General features: G+C 40.5%; 1 protein-coding gene across 2 annotated transcripts in view; it reads left to right on the top strand.

Moving 5' to 3' along the window:
• cers6 (ceramide synthase 6) overlaps window positions 1–22,626 on the top strand; it is a 259,453-nt gene that overhangs the window by 175,583 nt on the left and 61,244 nt on the right. For both annotated transcript variants that reach the window (XM_060827866.1, XM_060827865.1), the window contains exon 5: window positions 14,394–14,444. In XM_060827866.1, coding sequence (XP_060683849.1) covers window positions 14,394–14,444 — 51 coding nt within the window. The remainder of the gene's footprint in view (window positions 1–14,393; window positions 14,445–22,626) is intronic.

Here is a 22,626-nt window from a genome sequence, read left to right as displayed (position 1 = left end):
GACCTGCTGCGCTTTTCCAGCAACACATTTTCAGCTCTGATCTCCAGCATCTGCAGACCTCACTTTCTCCTCAGTGATGATAGAGACTCCAGTTTCTATCATATAGCTGACCGTGAGTCTCTCCACCCTCAGTACCTTGCATTGTTGTATTTTGGAGCAACTTAAAATAGAAACTTCACCTGTTTGGGCCACATTTGGCCATCAAGAACCCCCAGAGGAGGACTTGAATCTCAGGCTTCTGCTCAGAGATGGGGACTCTACCATTTACATCACAATCCACCCTCTTCGAATAAAAATACTCCTTGTATGGATAAAAATTATACAACAGTTGTCATCTTTTTAAAAAAGAAGTGCAGCAATAAAATCATGGAAAGATTGTAACACAAAAGGCCATTCAGCCTATTATGTTCATACCAGATTTTTGCACGAACAACTCAGCCAGTCCAATTCCCCCACCTTTTTCTGCCATTCTGTGCTCTTATTTGAAGGCTGTGATAGGATCTGGAGGTCTTACGGTGCAGTGATAATTTCCCTACTTCTGGACCAGAGGCCCAAGCTTTCAGTCCTGCTTTAGGATTTAGTGGTTGTAGATAGTGCATTCATAACATAATCAAAGAGTTTGATTATCAGCCTGTAAATCCAATATGCCTGGTGACAAGCGCAGAAGATTTGTCTAGTCGGCTGTGGCAATAACAGTCCATCATAACAATTTGCCAAACATGATCTTGAATCATCCATTAGAAGTCCATGATTGCTGATGTTTTCTTAATTCACAGTATCTACAGAGTTTGAGCAATTAAACCTGTGTCCACTATGCCCTCGGGCAGTGCATTACAGATCCTAGTTTAAAAAAAGCTTTCTTCATGTCACCATTGCTTCTTTTCAATCATAGTAAATCTTTGATCTCAGGTTTTGACCCATCTGACAACGGGAAAAATCTCTTCATAGTTACTCTGCTCAGATCCTTCATGATTTTGCTCAGTCAAACTTCCTCTCACCCTTCTGTTTAGCAAGAACAATACAGGTTTTCCAATCTATCCATGCTGAAGTTCATCATCCCTGGAACCAGTGTTGTAAATCTTTACTCTATAGTCTCTAACTTGCTTGAGTATTTGAAATCACGAATGTTAAACAATGGAACCGGTGAAAAAGGTTCCCAATATTGCTGGTTCGTGTGATGTAAATCACATCATAACTGACTTAAAAATAAGGATACACTATATAAATGGTAGGACTGGGCTTAGATTAACTGTAAGGAAGATGGCAAGAATTTTCAAATTATTAATTTTAATAAACATTTCTTTTAGCCTTTGGCTGTCAAAAACAACCTGCTTCTTGCATAAGGACTCAAATTTTAAATATATTACTGGAGATTTTATAAATAGTGCAAATAATAACTAGAGGTCAGGATGTTCAAAATTGTTTCACTTCTGTCAGTGCATTGTTTAACTAGACTTATGAAGTTATTGTAGGACCTCCAATATGGTGTTCAGCTTATTTTCCCATAAAACGACAGGGTATTTCTGAGCTGTTTTGTCTGTTTAAATAGAGATGTTATTTTTACTATCATAGGTACCTATGAATATTTGAAAGGTTATTTTGGGCAAAGAGTGAAAAACAATGTGCAAATGGAGTCGAGCTAGTTCAGCTCAACTGTTTGAGATTCTGGTTTTCGGCTGCAGTTTTGGAACCAATAGACCATTACTATGAATTATATGTACCTGCATCGCGAAAATAGACACCTGCATATTTATTTAGTACTCAAGCATTGATTCAAAGCAATTCTTTTAACATTCTATATGTAGTCTTCAAGCACCCATTCCATCAAAGTTGTGGAGTGTAATGCATAACAGACACTTAAGGAAATCTCAGGGACCAAGGGAGAGAGTACACAGGTTGGATGCAGCACTGGAGTTCCTGGTGGAGGGGCCCTGGGTGAGAAGGTCCAGGAAGAAAGACATCCTGTATCTACAAGGAGTAAGGAGGACACAAAGGCAACTATTGTAGCAGATGTGGGAGAAAATGACCCAAATGATATGAGTGACAAATTTGAGAGCCCATCTCACAAGTACACTACTCAAGAACTACACCACCGGCAGCATCATAAACTCGCATACAATACCTACCATCTAACCCCAAACTGATATTTAAAACTTCACCAACAACATTCCTGCCACTACCCACCATCCCCTCCAAAAAATTGGCATTGGCGCTGCTCAGATGGAACATGAAATAACTGCACAGCAGGTGATATCCCATAGCTGTTTCATGTCTTGCACCTCAAACCTTTCAGTATTATAACTGCACGTTTCTGGAAGAAAGATCTATTACCAACAATTATCCTTTGAAGCCTCTTTCCTTCTCAGAGAAACTACAAGAAGGGAGATAAACACCTCACTTCCCCCAACACCATACAGGAAGAGAGGTGAGGGGCAAGAAAGACTGCACAAATCAATTGCTACCGCTGTCACAGGCATCAGAAGAGAGACCACCATCACCTGAAATTTAGAGGATAGTATGGAAGAGCGATCCTCATAATTGCATGCACTGAGCACAAGTGGACAGCAACCACACTGGATGGAAGGCACCCATTGTCAGACTGCACAGGCACAAACTAGGTCTACCATGAAGGACGCAGATGACAAACTCACAGGACCAAGCTTCAGAAAAAGACTAAAGCAACACAAAGAATTGTGTGTCATAGATGTGAAACCAAAACAGAAATTGCTGGAGAAACTCGTGATTCCCATTCTCAAGGTGTCTACTCAGCTGATGATCTGCAGGTCTTTCCATAGAGGAACCCAGGCCACTAAAACAGCAGTCTGAGCTGCCATTGCAGCATGATTAAGTAATATGATGGAAGCTGTTTGGCTTCCATCACAGCACTTTGTTTGGCACAGTATAGGAACTGCAATGACTGCTGTGAAATCTGTGATTTCAGTCAAGTGTTACATGTAATTAGGTTCCATAGATTGCTGGATCAAATGACAAGCCTTTCCATGCCAGAGCTCTGCATCAAACCACACACCAAGCTGGTCTTTTCCAAGACAATAACACTCCCAGCTAATGTGAAAATTAGCCTTTTCCTGTAACAAAAATAGAAATGGCTCAAAAAACTGAGGAGAGAAACCAGAGTTAACGTTTTGAGTCCACTGATCCTTCTTCAGATTGAAAATCTTGTCAGAAAGCAGGTGGCAACAGTGCCCTCTGGCGATAATGGAATTATATCTACACTGTTGTATTCACCATTGGAAAAGTAAAAAGTAAGGCCACTTCACTTTGTTTTCCATTTAGAAGTATCAAGGTTTAAGCAAGTTTTCAGTTCAGTTCAGAAGATACCAGTGTTGTTCAAAAGCAAGTTTAATTTCTCTCCTAGACTTAGGAGACTCAATAAGCTTAGGGTGGTTCAGGGGCCAGGTGCATTCACAGTAGGGTTTATTTTGTACAATTTCCAAATCTAAAGAGTTTGGTTAGAAATCTGCAGGTTATTAGAACTGAAAAAGTTTCAGCTCTCATCAATTTGTAAAAAAAAGTTTGGGTCAGCGGATTTTGAATAGGCTTCACAGTTCATGATAAATAAACTGTCTCAGGAGTCAGTTAAGTAGAGCCCTTCATAGCTTAGATAGGAGTGTAATTTCTCTGGATTGAAGTCTCTGTAACAGATAATGATAGGCAGCAAGTTGAAACTTTGTGTTGCTTAGTGTTTTAGTTCTGCTGTCAAAGAGATTTAGGCAACATTTTTAAAATTGATTTGGTATAACAACCCCTGAGTTCAATATGCAGTTGCTGAATGTTCTTATTATCTTCTTACCAAGTGCTGACTAATCTCCTTTACTTGTTAGCTATTATAAGGAATCTGCAGCCTTGTGTGAATATATTTCAGTGACTAACCAGTTCTGAGGAAGAGTTGCTTGACCCAAAACGTTCACTTTGATTTCTCTCCACAGATGCTGCCAGACCTGCTGAGCTTTTCCAGATATTTCTGATTTACACCATCCACAGTTTTTATATGATCTGTCAAGCCAGGTTATATTCTGGGATCTCACTTGCCCAGCAATACCATTAACTGGATCACGATACACTGTAAGAACCCAAATTTTAATTGCCACAAATTAGACCCTTTTTGGAGTCAAGATTTTGAGGCTGAAAACATGTAGGAGCTGCAGCATGGTGAAAATTGAGGGTATGCCCTAGACCTCTGGCTCCAATTGTGAGCCAAGAAGAAGCTCTTTTCATTTAAATATATTAGACAAGTATGTGTTCCACGGTGAGAAAGTCTGAGTCACCTACCCACGAAGGGAGATTGGATACGGTGGTGTGAGTGTATGAAGAGCAATTCACCCTCTACTCGAAAGCAAACACCACAGTCTTCTCAGCCTGTTTAAAAGGAGTACAAAACCAAAATGTTAGTTCAACATGCTGCCACGTTCACTGAAGTTATGGTGAGTTTTCCACATTGAAAAAAACTGTGTACAGCCGTGAGTGCACAAATCTGCATATGGTACATGCGTCTGTCTGTGTGCAAATTTTGAACCAATCAAGTTGAGAAATGTTAATAGGACCTTTCCTTATGATCAACATCATGTATGCTTTGGCAACCTGCCTCAAAGCCCAATCTCAAAAGTGCAATGCAATCCAAATTAGTAGGATGGTTTGTCATTTCCCACCCATTCTGTGGCATCTTTCTGTGGTGTCAAATTAGGGACTTAAGGATTCAGAATTTGTTTACTTGTCATTCTGATACTGTGACTTAGTAGATACAGTGGTACACTGACACATCATGATCTGGAACACTTGCAATTTTATGCTGAAACTGAATTTCCTGGCTGTTTTTCACACATTTACATTGCAGGATTATTGCCAGAAACTATTTCTGTCCAATTTTTGTTATTAAAACGCTTCCCCTGAGTTCAATATGCAGTTGCTGAATGTTCTTATTATGTTCTTACCAACTGCTGACTGATCTCCTTTACTTGCTGGAAATCTCAACAGATCTGGCAGCATCTGTGGAAAGCAGAGTTAATATTTCAGGTCCAGTGACCCTTCTTCAGAACACAGACTGTTCAGAAGAGCGAGTGACACTACTGTTTGAAGTTTTGTGTTCTACTCTCCTAATAAGTTGTAGTTATTTGGCTGCATGTTTTAGGCATTGTGGCTCAGTGCTTAGCACTGCTGCCTCACAGCGCCAGGGACCCGGTTTGATTCCAGCCTTGGGCGACTGTCTATGTGGAGTTTGCACATTCTCCCTGTGTCTGCGTGGGTTTCCTCTGGGAGCTCTGGTTTCCTCCTACAGTCCAAAGATGTGCAGGTTAGGTGAATTGGCCAAGCTAAATTGATCATAGTGCTAGGTGCATTAGTCAGAGGGAAATGGGCCTGGGTGGGTTACTCTTCGGAAGGTCGGTATGGACTGGTTGGACCGAAGGGCCTGTTTCCGCACTGTAGGGAATCTAATCATCAAGTATGTGCCTGATCAGCCAATATAGTTGGCTATGAGGAGTTTTGGAACCTAAAAGGTTTGACTAATAATTTCTGCAGCTGAGAAATAGTTTACTATCATCACGTGTACCTGCAAACACTTTTCTTCTGTTGATAGCTGCCAATTTCATGTCACCAAAGAAATTTTAGCACCACTCACTTCCCTATCCAAAATTATTAAACAAATGGTACATATAGTTAGGTTTCAAAGTGAAAGCTTACAGGAAGGGCTCAGAGGTGTGCAATGCACGTGCATAGTTAGGATTCATTTTGTCGAAATGAAATGAAATGAAATGAGACTTTAAAATCATAGAATTTCATTGTATTGTTCCTAGAAGATTCGGAAACAGAATAAAAGCAAAGCTTTGTGATAGGATAGGAGAGAGGAAAAATTAAATGTCAATAATGCTACTCGTACAAGGCCAAAAGGGTGTGGTAATTAGATAAGTAAATAAACAAAATATGTATTTAGGAGTGTGAATGGCAGTTCATACATTTTATCAAAAAGAGGAAAAATAAAAGAGTATTGGAAAGGAGACAAAATGAGGGCACATGTTGGGATCTGAAATGGTGAACTTCAGTAAACCAAACAAAAACTAAAGAACTGCGAATGCTGGAAGTCAGAAACAAAAAAAGAAATTGCTGGAAATCTCAACAGATCTGGCAGCATCTGTGGAAAGCAGAGTTAATATTTCAGGTCCAATGACCCTTCTTCAGAACACAGACTGTTCAGAAGAAGGGTCTTTGGTCCCGAAATGTCAATGCTGCTCTCTCTCCACAGATGCTGCCAGACCTGTCGAGTTTTGCCAGCAATTTCTGTTTTTGTTTTTAATTAAACTCAGTGTTGATTCTGAAAGGCTATAAAGTGCCTAATCAAAAGATGTGAAGCAATTCCTCAAGACATTGAGCGACAGAGAAACACTTCAGGAGGCCGTGGCTAATGTGAGGTAAGAATGGCAACAAGATGGAGAATAGATGATCAGAAACTCAGTCATGCTTGCAGACCGAACAAAGGTTTACCACAAGGTAGTCACCCAATTTACATTTAATTTCCCCAATTTTTAGGAGACTACATTATGAATAACAAATTCAGTAAACTAACTTGTCATCTACTGCTTGTCTGAGTAGCCTGAATAAACGAGATGTCTTATGTCGAAAGGTTAAATGGTTGTGTCTGAACACATTGTTGTTTAGAAGAACAAGAGGTGATTTCTTTGAAACATATACGATTCCGAGGAGACTTGACACGTTAAATGCTCAGAGGATTTTTCGTCCAATGGGAAACTGGAACAAAGCAGCACAATTTAAAGATAAGAGCTCCCCCCACTAACAATAGAGGCAAAAAGGAACTTCTCCTGTGGGAGCCATTAGTGTTTGAAATTCCCCAGTGAACAAGGGATTTCTGGTTGTTGAAAATATTCCAGGCCGATTTAGGCGTATTTTTGATTGACAGAAGACTCAGTGTTATGGGGGAGCAGGTAAGGGACGAGCATTAATGCCACAATCAGATCAACTTTGACCTTTTGAATAGCAGAGTAGCTTCAACAGACACAATAGACAGGCAGGTGGCCGACTGGACCTCCCAGTCACCGCTCATTTCAATTCACCTCATCACTTCCTTTCTGACATAACCATTCTTGACCTCCTCCATTGCCACAATGAACCACACTGGAAATTGAAGGAACAACGCCTCATCTTTCACCTGGGCAGCCTACAGCCCTGAGGATTCAACACTGAGTTCTCAAATTTCAAATAACCTCCTTTCCCATCCTCCGATTCCCTTCCAGCCCCTCCTCATTCCTTTCAACTGAATTCATTCCTTCCATTGACCAATAGGTCATACCCTCTACCTGTCTTCACCTACCCAACTTCACCACCCTGCCGTGTCACCCCTTATATTTGCAGCTCCCCCCACACCCACCCCATGACCTGAAGAGAAGTAATACCTGAAATGCCAACTTCACCAACTCCTGATGCTGCCTGGCTTGCTGTGTTCTTTCAGCCTCCTGCCTGTTTTGGATTCCAGCATCTGCAGTTTTTTTTTTGTCTCTCTCAATAGACACAATGTCCTACTCCTGTTCCTACTCCTTAAGCTTATGAGTACAAGTGAATCATTGCTTAATTTGGAAAGAACATTTGAGCTCCTGGATGGTGATCTAGGAAGTAAAAAGGCAAATGATCCATTTCCAGTGCTTTCACTGAAAGGGGCAGCAGGAACAGAATAGGATTTAGGTATGATTGAGGAGTGGAGCAGAGTGTCAAAAAGGAAGTCATCCCTTTGGAATGCTAAAAGGGGAGGCGAGGGGAAGATGTGATGGTGGTGGTCAGAAGGTGGTAGAAATATCAGGATATAATCCATTGAAGGCAAAAACTGGTGTGATGAATGATGAGGACAAGGAGTCATCTACTATCCTTCACGATTAACCTATAAAAGACCTTTGTTTTTATTCTTTTTCTCCTTCCCCTTTCCCTTCACTTGCTTAAAATGTTTTATGTCCCTAATTGTTCCTAGTTTGATGAAAATTATTGACTTACAAAGTAAATTCTGTTTTTCTCTCCACAAACACTGTCAAACCAGCTGAGAATTTGCAGCATTTTCTGGTGTTACTTTACATTTCCAGCATCCAAGTCATTTGCTTTTGAGAAGGACCTGAATATCTGATTCAGCTTACAAGGGAAAGCTATTGTTATGTTATTGTGTAGCTAGAAATTGGACAAGTCGGTCATATCCCAAAAGACAAACTTTATGGAAGTGACTAACTGTGCTTCAGGGTTTAAGGCAAAACCCCATGCCTGTTTTATACATCTATTATGTAAGGCTATAAGACAATCTTCTCTTTAAAAGGAAGACTTGTGGGAGATCCAAGATGGTGGCAGTCTGAGAAGTCTGCTATCCTGGGCTCTGTGCCATACCCCCTGGAAAGGTGGACCTTTACTCCCCTCATTTAACCACCCCTAGGAGAAAAAAAATGCTAATATAAACATACTGAACAACTGGAGCTGCTAAATTTGTGGTTTAACAGCTTTAAGACCTGGATGAAAGCTTTTTTTTAATCTCTCTACCTTGCAGGCATTCTGCCTGTATTCCTGATGAAGGGCTTTTGCCCAAAACGTCGATGTGCCTGATCCTCGGATGCTGCCTGAACTGCTGTGCTTTTCCAGCACCATTATAATCTAGACTCTGGTTTCCAGTATCTGCAGTCTTTTTTTAACCTGAAAGCAAATAAAGGAAAAGGGCCAAAAGGAGTGCAGCAGGCAGGACGCTCCCCTATTGCATTGGGAGTGCCTGTAGCCATTGCTCAAACTCCTAGGGCAGCCCCTTTGGATTTAATGAGGCAGCAGCAGTTACTCTCAGAGTTTGCCAAACTCTGAGAAAAGACTGAAGCAGCGGTGGAAACACCATCTGCCATGCTGAAAAAGCATGAGCAGGAAACTCAATTGTTGGACTAAAGAGTAGAGGCAGTGGAGGAGAGGACTGCAGCATCAGAGATCATGGTGGAGGTCACGGGAGGAAGGATCTGGATGATGGAAGAACAGGTTCGGGCCCTTCAAGACTAAGTGGATGACCTAGAAAACAAAAGTAGAAGAAAAAGCTTTCAGCTGGTAAGTCTACCAGAATGCGAGGAAGGTGAAGACCTCATTGGTTTCCTGGAGAAGTGGCTCCCGAAGTTCCTGAGGCTGGAGTTGGAGTCAGGCTTGTTGAGTGTGGAGTGGGCCCACCTGATATCAATGCGCAGGTCTGGGACAGACCCGCACCCCTGTGTGGTCCCAGTGCGACTTGTACTTTATAAAGAAAAACAGTCAGTGATTGAAACAGCAAGAAGATTCGATCCGGCAAGCACGCCCGCACAAACTAAACAGTTGGTGGACTTGTGTGAGGAGTTAGGATTAGTGGATGTGTGGAGGCACCTCCACGCTAATGGAAGAGACTTTACTTTCTATTCCAACCCACACCAGTGCCACACGCGAATTGACATTTTTTTATGCCACCAAATTGTTTGGACAGAATACTGGTGTGAAAAATTGGGAATATAGCTGTCTCGGACCATGTGCCAGTGTATTTAGATGTTAAAATCAAGGGTGGTGGAATGGATGCATGGTACTGGCGCATGGACCCATTCCTGTTCAGGGATAGCAAATTCATTGAGTACATCCCAAGAGAGTTCAGGGCCTTCTGGGACATCAACTCGGGTACTGTGGGAGGCCACTAAGGCATATTTACAAGGCCTGATTATTTCATATTCAATGAATAGAAGGAGGCAGAGGGAGGAGCATCAACAAATGGCTGGAACCCCTGCTGTAGATAGCTGAGAAAGTATATTATAATAGACATTCATTGGTCAAGCTGCAGCGGGTCATGGCCCTCCGGGCGGCTCTCGACTCAATGCACACACTAGTGGCAAAAAAAAGGTCTCCTTTGTTAAACAAAGACTGAGTGTGGAGCTAAGCCAGGTAGATATCTAGTATATTTGGCTAGAGAGAAAAATGCTTCCCAATCCATTATGTCTGTTAGAGAGAAGGCTGGCACAGTTACCGGTGAGTTGAAGAAGATCAATGTTAGATTTGGGGAATACTTTGCAGAGCTATATCGGTTGGAGGGAGGCGAACACGGTGCAGTGAGAATGCAGTCCTTTCTTGAGAACCTGGACCTTCCCAGTATAAACACGGAACAGGTCTCCCTGGTAAATGTGCCTGTGACGGTACAGGAGGTGCAGGAAGCAATAAAGCATCTCCAGGGTGGCAAAGAACCAGGGCCAGATGGATTCCCAAGTGAATTCATAAATATGTTGGTGGTGCCAATTCTGGGGATTTATAGCTACTCATATGCACAGGATTGTCTGCTGCCTTCTCTTAGGGAGGCTACTATCTCCCCCGTTTTAAAGAAGGGGAAAGACCCGAAGAATGTGCTTCATATAGACCAATTTTGTTGTTGAATGTAGATTTTAAAATTCTATCCAAGATGCTGGCCCTGAGGTTGGAAAAGATGTTGCCCTATATTATGAAAGAAGATCAGAGGGTTTTGTCAAGGGCCTTAGCTCTTCCAACAATATCAGGAGGGGACTGAACATAGTGCAAGTATGCCAGCAATGATTGACCCCAGGTTTGGTGGTCTCCCTAGACACAGAAAAGGTGTTTGACCAGATAGAATGGCCGTGCTTGTTTGGGGTCCTAGAGCAGTTTGGTCTGGGGGTAACCTCTGCCAGATAGGTGGCAGTATTGTATAATGATCCTACGGTGGCAGTCATTACAAACGGCACTAAGTCAGATAACTTTCATATTGGGAGAGGTAGTCTCCAGGGGTGTCCTCTTTCATTACTGTTATTCACCTTGGCAATTGAGCCATTAGCTGAGGCTATCAGGAGGGATCCTGAAATAGTTGCACCAAGGGTGGGAATGGGAGAGCATAAGGTCACCCTATGTGCTGATGATGTCTTTTTGTTCTTGGCCAATCCAGAGGAGTCCGTTCCTCGATTGATTCAAATAACTAATTTGTTTGGCAGTTGTTCGGGCTACAGGATCAACTTTACAAAATCGGAAACAGTGCCGGTGGGGGGATCAGTGGAGGGGCCTGATCTGAAGGATGAAATGCTATTCCCATTTAGATGCTCCTCAAAAGGTTTTTTTATATTTAGGAATTTTTACTCCCCCTGCCTTCCACTAGCTGTATAAAGCTAACTATGTCCAACTACTGGAGAGGTAAAACAGGATTTGCGGCGGTGGGAGGGATTACTGTTATCATGGTTAAGCCGAATAATACTAATTAAAATGAATGTTCTTCCTCGCCTGTTATATCCTGTGAGAATGCTCCCATTGTTGCTACTTAGATGAGCATTATGGAGGCTCAACGATTGGCTAGGGTCCTTTATTGGGTGTTGCAGGTGCCCCTAATTAAATTTACTAAGTTGTAGCTCCCATAGGGTGAGGGGGGGGGGGGGCAGGGTTTGGACCATCCAGACTTGAAGAGATGTCAAATGTGCACTTTGTTAACATATTTGGGTGACTGGGTACAGGGGGGGTAATTTAGAGTCCATTTGGCTTGACATTGAAGCCTCGCAGTCAGGATGTCCCCTAGTTAATCTATTAGTTATGGATAAGATGAAATCTGCAACCGAGCAGTGTAAGAGTCCAATCATATTAAATACAGTGAAAGCCTGGAGGATTATGAGGCAAGATGAGGGCAATCGGCTTAAGACCTCACCGTTTACCTCATCGGTGGGAGCCCAAGGATTTAAACCTGGGGCAATGCACTCTGGTTTTAAGTTACAGGAGAATAAGGGAATTTCTTGTTTGGGAGATTTATTCGAGGGAGAGGCCTTGATGTCATTCAGCCAGCTAAGTCAGAAATATGAATTGTCTAATAGGGACTTTTTCAAGTAGTTTCAGATAAGGGATTATACACAGAGGAAGACCATGCTCCTGGCTCAGTTTTAGAAGTAAGACATGGAGAAAAGAGTGCTCCGGTGTACTTTCAGTTAGTACTTTATATCATATACAGAAGGGACGTGCCTTAGGGGACATGGAGGCACTCTGTCGGATGTGGAATCGGGAGCAAGGAGAGGATATTTTATTGGCAGTATGGGAAGATATATGGGAAAATGTAAAGAAAATTTCGATATGTAACAAAGCACAGACCATGCAGTTGAAGATTTTACACAGAGCTCATGTGGTGCCAGAGAGGCTAGCTAAGTTCAATGGATGAACTTCACCAGTCTTCCCAAATGTAAAATTAATATATGCACTCTTACACACTGCTACTAGTCATGTTGTAAGATCCAGGGATACTGGAGTGTTATAGTAAGAGAGCTGAAGGGGCATCCTGGCGATTGAAGTTAAAGTGAATCTAGTATTTCCTATTCTAATGTTGCCACGTTTGTCCTCTCTGGGGGAACACAGGAAGACACTGTGTAACATTCCTACCCACTGTGCGAGGAAGAACATTTTAATGAATTGGATGTTGGAAAAACTGCCAGGTCTTATGGGGTGCACCACAAAATGGAAAAGTTTTACAAGATGTGGCAGCCTTTCTAAATTATCAGCAATATTAATTAGGGCTGTGGTATAGCCGTGGGAAGCAATCTGGGCACTTGTGTGGCCCTGGGAGGGGCAGGCTGGGGAAAAGAATACAGGTACAATGACTGGTGCTCCCAGGTGGGGAGCCTAAATGGAGGTGTGGTGAGTAAAATAGAATGAAGTAATGCGATATAATTTGATTTAATTTGAATTCAGTTTAATTTAATCTTTATTTAATTTGTTTGTAGTTTAGTTTAGGTTAAATAGATAAGTTTGTTCTGGTAGAATAGTAGGTAGTTCATTATTAATAGTATCATGATATGACATTGTTGTACTGTCTCTATCTTTCTGTATTTTGGTATTGTGCTTTTTTGTATATAAATGTTCTGTAAAACATTTGAAAAAGTTTCTAATGAAAATATTTATATAAAAAAGAAATACTTGCATTATATAAAACTTTTTTCATGACAGTTAGACATGTCAAGTGCTTTACAGTCTGTAATTTTTGAAATATAGTCCCTGTCATAATGTATTTAACAGTAGCTTTTCTATTGTCAAATAATAATTTCGATGAATCTGCAAGTGTACAACTATTGACTCAGTAGCTCTACTAATTGCTCATTCCAATATGCAATGTATCATCCTGGGAGGCTGTGAAGTCAAGCCTCAACGAGAATTTAAACATCTTATTGCTGTGTGAACAAAACTAGCTGGTTCATGGCTGAACCACTAGATGGAGTATGGGACAGCAGTGAGCATTCCACTTTTCACCTGATTCACCACTATCACCTGATGAAGGAGCGACGCTCCGAAAGCTAGTGTGCTTCCAATTAAAGCTGTTGGACTATAACCTGGCGTTGTGTGATTTTTAACTTTAAGGGCGAACGTATTGAAATATTAGTCTCATTGATGTAGCTACCAACTCGTGGTATCAGCTACTACCAAGTGCTGGTGGTTCAACATTTGCTGTCTAGAAATCATTTCAACCCAGCTGAGAAAAGAAATGTGATGCCAGAAAATGGCAATTCTAAGACTAAAATTGATAAATATAGAAATTTAGGATTCTTTTCCCCAGCCTGCCCCTCCCAGGGCCACACAAGTGCCCAGATTGCTTCCCACGGCTATACCACAGCCCTAATTAATATTGCTGATAATTTAGAAAGGCTGCCACATCTTGTAAAACTTTTCCATTTTGTGGTGCACCCCATAAGACCTGGCAGTTTTTCCAACATCCAATTCATTAAAATGTTCTTCCTCGCACAGTGGGTAGGATTTTCCTTCTTCTGGTCATGTGTTTTTAGTTTTGTGTGGATCAAAAAAAAGGGACTCCCTTTCTAATTTCCACTTTCTTTCTAAATGTTAGCACATTTCCTGCTCTATTACTGATTTCAAGTTTTTTATTAATAGTTTCAATCACAAGTCAGTACTTTTTTATTGTGCCTTTGCTCCCATTCCAAGTCCAGACCTTCCTGTAGCCTCTCCATTTTGAGATTACATTCACACAACTTGACTGGACATTTATTCAGTCATCATTGAACATGTGGAATTCCTCAGTCAATGAAAAAAAACTGCTGCAAATGTTGAAGAGCAGTTTTACTAATATAAGAAGTTTTGGTTCACCTACTCACACAGTAATTGTAGTTACCTCTGGACTTAATAACTAGTAGGGAACTCTAAAGGGAGCTGGAAGAAGGGTATCGAAATAATTTCCCCAAAGAGGAGACAGTGGAACAAAAAGTAGAACAAATGGCCAGTAAAAAGACCAAAAATAGAAATGAGGCATGCATTTACCTTTCCTATATATTTGCATCCCTTGTTTTTTAAGAGATGGACATTTGCAACTCAGTGGACAATGACTGATACAATTTTGTCACTGTTTCTTAAGATTTATTCTGTTTCTTTTACAGGCACCTTGGCTTTGGGAAACAAGGCACTGTTGGTACAGCTATCCCTACCAGGTAACACATTAGTTGACATGATGTATGCACTTCTGTTAGTCATTGTTATATTGATGATGATAGATACTTAGTAGCAAGACTAATAATGTTTTCCATAGGTTTCAGCTTTATGTACAAACTATACAGATTTTGTTTGAGTAGCAATAGATGTTTGGCAATCATAGGAGAATCTTGTTATTGCAAAATCAGTTAGTAGGTACTATGTTGCTGTTGCAGCATGGTAGCTGAAACTCCTCATGTTGAGACTAGCAGATATGAGAAATCAATTCTCAGAATTGTGTTGCAAGCCTGCAAATAAATTACTGTGTTCAAGTACTATATTAGAACAGTATAGCAAATCAACCTGGAATTTCTTGATGAGCAGTGTCATTGGGTGAATCACTACTTTCATAAGTGCATGTATAATTAGAAATTGAAAGAAGAATGATAAAATTGGACAGAGTAAATTAGATTTATGAAAGAGAAATCATATTGTTAGAGTTCTTTGAGAATATTACTTTTAGCATTGATAAAGGACCTGTGATCTGATGTATTAAATTTTCAGAAGGCTTTTGATCAGGTCTCACAAAGAAGATTAGTCAATAATTTTAGACCACATGGGACTGGAAGAAATGTATTCGTATGGATTGAGAATTGATTAAATCATAAAGCAAAGAGTAGGAATAAATGGATCATTTTCAGGATGGTAAGCTGTTACTATAGGAGTACTGCAAGGAACAGTGCAAGGTCTATAACTTCCACAGTCTATAAAATGATTTGGATGTGGGGGCCAATTTTTGTTTTATTATTTGTTCATTTTATAGAATGTTGGTGTCACTGGCTGGCTAGTATTAGTTGCCTATCTCTGTTTGCCCTTGAAAAGATGGTGGTAATTGCAATTTTTCAAAATTTACTGATGACATCATGCTACAATATAACTCCCATTTGATGAATTTGGTGAAGGGTGGGACATTTCTTTGAACAGGAGGACACTGGGAGAGGATCCTGCCACTTCCTCATCTCTTCCTTAATTAAGTCTGGGGCAGGAGGTTTGAGGACAGCCTTCCCAGCTCACTGCCAATTGAGACTCATAAATAGACAATTAATATCCAATCAAGTGCCCCAGCTCACCGCTCTTGTAATTCATCCAGCAATTTGAATATAACCAGGAAATTAGAATCTCCTCAGTTTGACAGCTGGCTGGACACAGTCAGTTTAAAAAAAAGAGAGAAAAAAAGAAAATATAACCAGATTTAGAATCTCCTCAGTCAGAGGACTAACCCCAAGCTGACTGGCCACAGCCAGTGTCTACTGTGGGTTTTCTTTTGGAAAATCTGTGGGAGAGATACCAGGAAGAAAGACCAAAACACAAACTTGACCATAGAGTCATAGAGGCGTACAGCACAGAAACAGACCCTTCAGTCCAACACATCCATGCTGACCAAATATCCTAAGTAAATCTAGCCCCATTTGCTTTCATTTGGCTCATATCTATCTAAACATTTCCTATTCATACACTCATCCAGATGCCTCTTAAATGTTGTAATTGTACCAGCCTCCCCCACTTCCCCTGACAGCTCAATCCATGTACGCACCACCATTAGGTCCCTTTTAAATCTTTCCACTCTCGCCTTAAACCCCTGCCCTCTGGTTTTGGACTTCCCCACCCTGGGGAAAAGGCCTTGTCTATTTACAAAGTTAAAAATCTCACAACACCAGGTTATAGTCCAACAGGTTTAATTGGAAGCACTAGCTTTCAGAGCGCTGCTCCTTCATCAGGTGATTGTGGAGGACACAATTGTAAGACAAAGAATTTATAGCAAAAGTTTACAGTGTGATGTAACTGAAATTATACATTGAAAAATACCTTGATTGTTTGTTGAGTCTTTCATCTGTACAAATACTATATTTTCACTCTTTCATGTGTAAATCACAAAACTTTTTCTAAAGTTACATTCTCAAGTTAACTGAAACAATTGGTGTTAGCCAGACAATATGTTAAAGGTGTTAGCCCTCCTGTGTTCTCTGTCTGTGCCATAATGTTTAGACTGATTCGAATCTAAAAAGTGAGATAACAGAGTCTTACATGAACCTTGTCTATTTACGCTATCCATGCCCCTTATGATTTTATGAACCTCTTTAAAGTCACTCCTTAGCCTCTGATGCTCCAGGTAAAATAGCCCCTGTCTATTCAGTCTCTCCCTATAGCTCAAACCCTCCAACCCTGACAACATCCTTTTAGAATTATTTGCACGTTTCTGGATGTGGGGAGCAGGAGTGTTCCGTGTTTAGAGACAGTGAATTAGCATTTGGAAGAGGGAGGGACAGCTAAGAGGCCATTCAAAGGCTGGTAGTCCTTCAGTGATTGGCAGCACACCTGGGAAGAAAGTGATGCTCGGTTCTTGGACTGAACCCACAAGATGCTCAGTATTGCCTTTGGAATGGATTCCCTCTTTCTGTTAAGTGTGGTGTGGGAATTGCACTGGTGGAATCTTATGGCTGAATTGTGTGAGAAGTCTGGTGAGATCTATCTCAACATTGGGAGCACTCGCTGTACTTTTTATGCACATGTCCAGTGGATGTTTCTCACTAGCCAAGTTTTTCACTAGACAGCAATGAGTTACCAACTAAAGGGGATTATTGTTTGTTAAATGTTTAAGTAATGCTACAACTCACCTTGTTAAGTTTCACCTTCCTAACTGACCCCACATGCCGAGCAATCGAGACTTCAAGTATACTTGACCTGAAAGTCAAGGCAGATACCTGATAATTTCAGCTCTACCACTACTCTAAGGACATTGGGCACTAACATCTCAGAGAATACTCTGAGGTTACAGCCTTATACATCTCTTACCCACAGACATTAGCATCCAACGTATACTGGCCTTTAAGAATGCTCGTGTACGCCTCTGCACTTCATTACTGCACCTCGGGCTGCAGCTATAACTATCATTGTAACGCTGCTGCAAGAACACTGTGTAGTCAGGAATACCCACCCAGCTCATGGACTAGACCAGACTGCATCTCCGTTTTGTTCACTTGCTATCATATCACTCACTCATTCTGAGCCTACTGGGATGCTCACAGAATCCTTGCATTGCCTTACCTTGCCTTTTTGTGCTTTGCCCTCAGCCAGCGATACCAGGCTTACTGTACTGATGTATTGCTGTTCTCTTTAGTGCAGCCACAAAACCAGGAAGCTCGTCATGGTTGTCAGCAGTGCTCAGTCAAGTCATGGGACATTTCTTTCATAAAGGGATGCCAACACAATATGCTGAGGGCAGCCTCCAATATCAGTGCAGAGGCTTGGAAATGGAAATGTGCTGTCTACATATGGAGTGAGAATTCAACTGTCAATCAACTCATCACCCTCTTGACCCTTTCTGCCCACTATGGGTTATTTTTCTCCTAAAATGATACAGGGCAGTTATTAAGGGAGATAAGAGTGGGTGGCACAGCTCTTACTTTTGCTATCGGTGGGGAGATGTCCCAAGTGAGTGAGCTGGCAGCAGAGGGCATGCACGGTTAGTGCTGTTGGGAGTTGCCATGAGTGACAGTAAGTGAGGGAAGGTGTTGCATGTGTTACTGAGGGTGGTAGAGCATGAGCCATGGTGGGAGATGGGTGGAGCAGCAGAGATCTAGTGAATGTGATGTATCAGAGCGAAGATGGTGATACCTACACTGGCCAAGTGGAGAATGTCATTGACCTTCTTCCCACAATATTATACATTCCTCCAGATGGCTGAGACTGCACTGACCCATACCATGGCCTGGTGTCATGGTCTCATCTTTTGGTCCTGTGGGAAGACAACATTCCACCTATCAGCACCATATCCAGCAGGACCTCCAGGTCCCTGGCCACAAAGAGGTATGCCAATTTCCCCTTGTCTCCAATGTCTGGGCAAGTGTCAGGAACCATATAGGACAGCTCCAGCCTGATAATGCTCATCCAAGTGCACAACTGCTTTTTAAAGTTGGCACCTGATTGGGCCAATTGTGGAATATTCTGATTGGCGAGTTGTTCCGGGAATGGCATGTGGTAAGATTGGGCTAAAATTTGACATGAGAGGTGCTATAGAGGTGGCGTAGGTTATTAATGAAGCAAATTTCATAGCAGAGTACTGAGGATGATTCAAAGCATCTGCAAAGGAATATAGACAGGTTGAATGACTGGGAAAAGAACTTGGCAGATGGAATATAATATGGGAAAATGTGAGGTTATGCATTTTGACAGGAAGAGTAGAGGAGCTGACTTTTATTTAAATAGTGAAAGACTGCAGAAAGCTGCATTGCAGAGTAATTTGGGAGCGCATAAATCACAAAAAGCTAGTATACAAGTTTAGCTGGTAATAGTGAAGACAAATAGATTATTGCCTTTTCTTCACAAAGGGAATGGAGTTCTAAAAATAGGGAAATCTTGCTAAATTATAAAAAGCACTAATCAGACCATAGCTGAAATATTGTGAAAAGTTTCAGTCCCCTTATTAAAGAAAAGATAAATTGGTATTCAACGCATTTTAGAGAATATTGACTGGGTTGATCCCAGGTGTGGAGCGATTATCATATGAGAAGAGATTGAATAGGTTGGGCTTATACTCATTGAAGTTTAGAAGATTGAGAGGAGACCTTATTAATACATTCAAGATTCTTAGAAAACTTGACAAGGTAGGTGTGGAAAGTTGTTTCTCCTTGTGGAAGAGTCCAGCACTAGAGGTCATAACCACAGAATAAGAGGTCACCTATTTAAGACAGAGTTGAGGAGGAATATCTTCTCTCAGATGGTAGTAAATCTATGGAATTCTTTACCACATTGGGTTGTAAAAGTTGGCTAATTAAATATATTCAAGGTTGAGGTAATAAGATTTCTAATTAGTAAGGGAATCAAGGGTTATGAAGAAAAGGAAGGAAGGTGGAGTTGAGGTTTATCAGATAAGCCATGATCATCTGTTGAATGACAGAGCAAGCTTGATGAGTTGAACAGCATTTTTCTGTTCCTACATACTATGATCTCATTATAATGTGGTGAGAAAATGCAGTAGGCCTCATGGTCAAAAACGCTCCAAAATAACTCGACGCAACTGACACTTCGCCAAAATAAGTGCAAGATTCAGCCCTTTATAAAATGTTGACAGTCCCAATAACTAAGTTAGAAACATCATGTTGTTAACAAAACAACCAGTTTCTGAAATCTACATACATTCATTTTTATTTATTTTGCTCCAGCATTACTTCAAAGTTGACAGCTAATTCTGCTCCATCATGTTAATTTGTGCCTGATCAATCTTTGCCTTACAACTGTATTGATGATGATCTCTGACTGGCAACCATAGCATTAAAACTATTGAAAATATATTAGTAACACCAGAGCATTAAAAATATAAATTTCCAGTCCCAGTTTAAAGTTTGAGTCAAAATATAGTGTGCCATTGATAAAAGGGTATACTGTGGATCTTTTAGAGTTAGAAACCGTGAAGCAACAATGAGAATGATTATTTATTAATATCTTACAGATTGAGAGTCTGAGCTTATTTGACTAAGGTTTTTTTAATTTATTGTGCCCAGAATATATCCCATTTATCATGATTTGAGAAGTACCATTTAACTGGAAATTTTTGATATTACATTAATATTTGAAACATAAATGTTGCAACAACAGAAAATTTTATTTGGTAATTTACTGAACTGTTGTGATTATAACATGCATAGACAATTTGTAATTTTCAATTACACATTGTTGTGACAATATAACAGATTCCTGAAGCAATTACAATTTGAAACTGACATATTTTTAAAAGACTGTTAATGTAATTACATTCTATGCAATGAGATACTATCCCAAATACAAAAGGGCCATTAAAATTTCCGAGACTGTTATTTCTAAAAAGCACAGATTTTAAAATGTCAAAGCTAAATATTTTATCAGACTACAGTTTTAGATATTATATAATGACTAAATACAGTACTTTATTTGATTTAATATAAATCCATATAAATTGATGAAAATCCATATTCAATGTGAAGTTGTGGCACAGTGGTAATGTCACTGAGCTGGCAATCCAGAGACCCACACTAATGCTGTGTGGACTCAGATTCAAATCCCTCCATGGCAATTGGTGTAATTGACATTAGTTTATACATCTGAAATTAAAAGATGGTCTTTATAATATTGACCATGAAGCCAGTGACAACTGCCATGAAAAGCCATCTTGTTCACAAATGCCTTTCAGGGAATGAAATCTGCCATCCATAATGACACAGGCATTATAACGGTCAGTAGAGTTGTAGATAGTACTGAAGGTTGTCAAAAGATGCATTGACATATAGGTAAATTGCAGATATGGGCAGAGTAATGGCAGGTGGAGTTGAATTTGTGTAAGAGTGAAATGCCACACTTTGGCAGAACAAATATTAAGGAAAAGTATACAGTTCAGGACCCTGAACAGCATTGATGTCTAGAAGGATCTTGATGTTCAAATCCAAAGCTCCCTGAAAGTGGCCACACAATTAGATAGGGTGGTAAGGAAGACGTATGGCATCCTTGCCTTAGTTGGTCGGGGAATTGATTGCAAGAGTCAGGTTGTCATGTTGGAGCTTTAGTTAGGCCACACTTAGAATACTGCAAACAATTCTATTTGCAACATTACAGGAAGGACGTGGAGGCTTTGGAGAGGGTTCAGAAGAGGTTTACCAAGATGCTGCCTGGATCAGAGTGTATGAACTATAAGGAGAGGCTAGAAAAACTCAGGTTGTTTTCTCTGGAGGAGTGGAGGCTGAGGGGAAACTTGATAGAAATCCGTAAAATTATAAGATGCATTGATAGTGTTGACCGTCAGAATCCTGTTCCCTAAGTTGAAATGTCTAATACGAGGGGCATGCATTTAAGGTGAGAGTGGAAGAGTTTAAAGGAGGTGTGACAGGCAAGTTTTTTACAGAGTGGTAAGAGTGTAGAATGTGAAACAATAGGGGTGTTTAAGAGACTTTTACATAAGCACATGAATGTGCAAGGAATGAAGGGATATGGATCAAGGGCAAGTAGAAGTGATTGGTTTAATCTGGCGTCATGTTTGGCACAACATCATGGGCTGAAGGGCCCGTTCCTGTGTTCTATGTAATATGTATCCAGATCCACAGCAAGATTGTTGACTCTTAAATGCTCTCTGCAAAGGTTCAAAAGCCACTCAGTTTTATCAAACTACTAGAGAAAAGACAGAACGGGAAATATTCGGATGACCAACCATCTTTAACCTTGGCACCAGAAACAAGAATGACACACCCAGCCATATCAACCATGTAATGTCCTCCTTACCAGCATGGAAGGGGCTTGTGCCAAGTTGAGAGAGCTATGCTAAAAAGTAATGAAGCAACCACTTTATAAGGTCATACTTATTGCATCATACCCGAGCTCTCTACAAAGCACGATAGAATACCCTCCACATGCCTGCTTAAGTGCAAAGTCACATGACACCAGGTTATAGGTGAATATGCATGAGAGAGCAGGGCTCTGAAAGTGTGTGATTTCACATAAACTTGTTAGACTATGATCTGGTGTCATGTGACTTCTGACTTTGTCCACCCCAGTCCAATACTGGCACATCGTTGTATGAGTGCAGCGGCAGCAGCATTCAAGAAGCTAGATACCATCCATAATAAATCAAGTCACTTGGTTATTCATCTGGATAAGCAGTATGTACTATTTAATTATTACACTCAGCTTAATATCTGTTTTACACTATATAACATGCTCAAAGTACAAGCTATGGTAGGGAAAGAGAGCAGCAATGTATTATTCACTTTGAAAAATCAAAAACATAATTCATAAAAACAGAACTAATTTAAAAGTACCCTGTTAAGCATGAGTAATAGGATAATGATGAAAGTTCCATCACGACACTTGTTCATAAAGGTTAATGTCAGAGTAACATTACTTCATAAACAAACAAATGTAAAAGACACATCAGCCTCCAAGTCCAATTCACTTCACTGGTATTAGCGTGGGTTCGTCTGGAATGTGCCCAATAGTAAATAGTTACAATGTCCAAACTGTAGATTAGGCTTTTAACAACTCTTTAGTAAATTGCAAATTATTACAAGATAATAGTGGAAAAAGACACAGTGGTAAAAGAAGGTTTAAAATTTACTTTAGGATCTCAGAAAGAGTAACAGAAAGAGGGGCTGAGGTTATACAGGATGCAGGGCTGCTTTT

This window comes from Hemiscyllium ocellatum, chromosome 7 (genome assembly GCF_020745735.1).
Source record: "Hemiscyllium ocellatum isolate sHemOce1 chromosome 7, sHemOce1.pat.X.cur, whole genome shotgun sequence".
In the NCBI taxonomy this organism is placed as follows: Eukaryota; Metazoa; Chordata; class Chondrichthyes; order Orectolobiformes; family Hemiscylliidae; genus Hemiscyllium; species Hemiscyllium ocellatum.
This window is presented reverse-complemented; position numbering and strand designations above follow the sequence as displayed.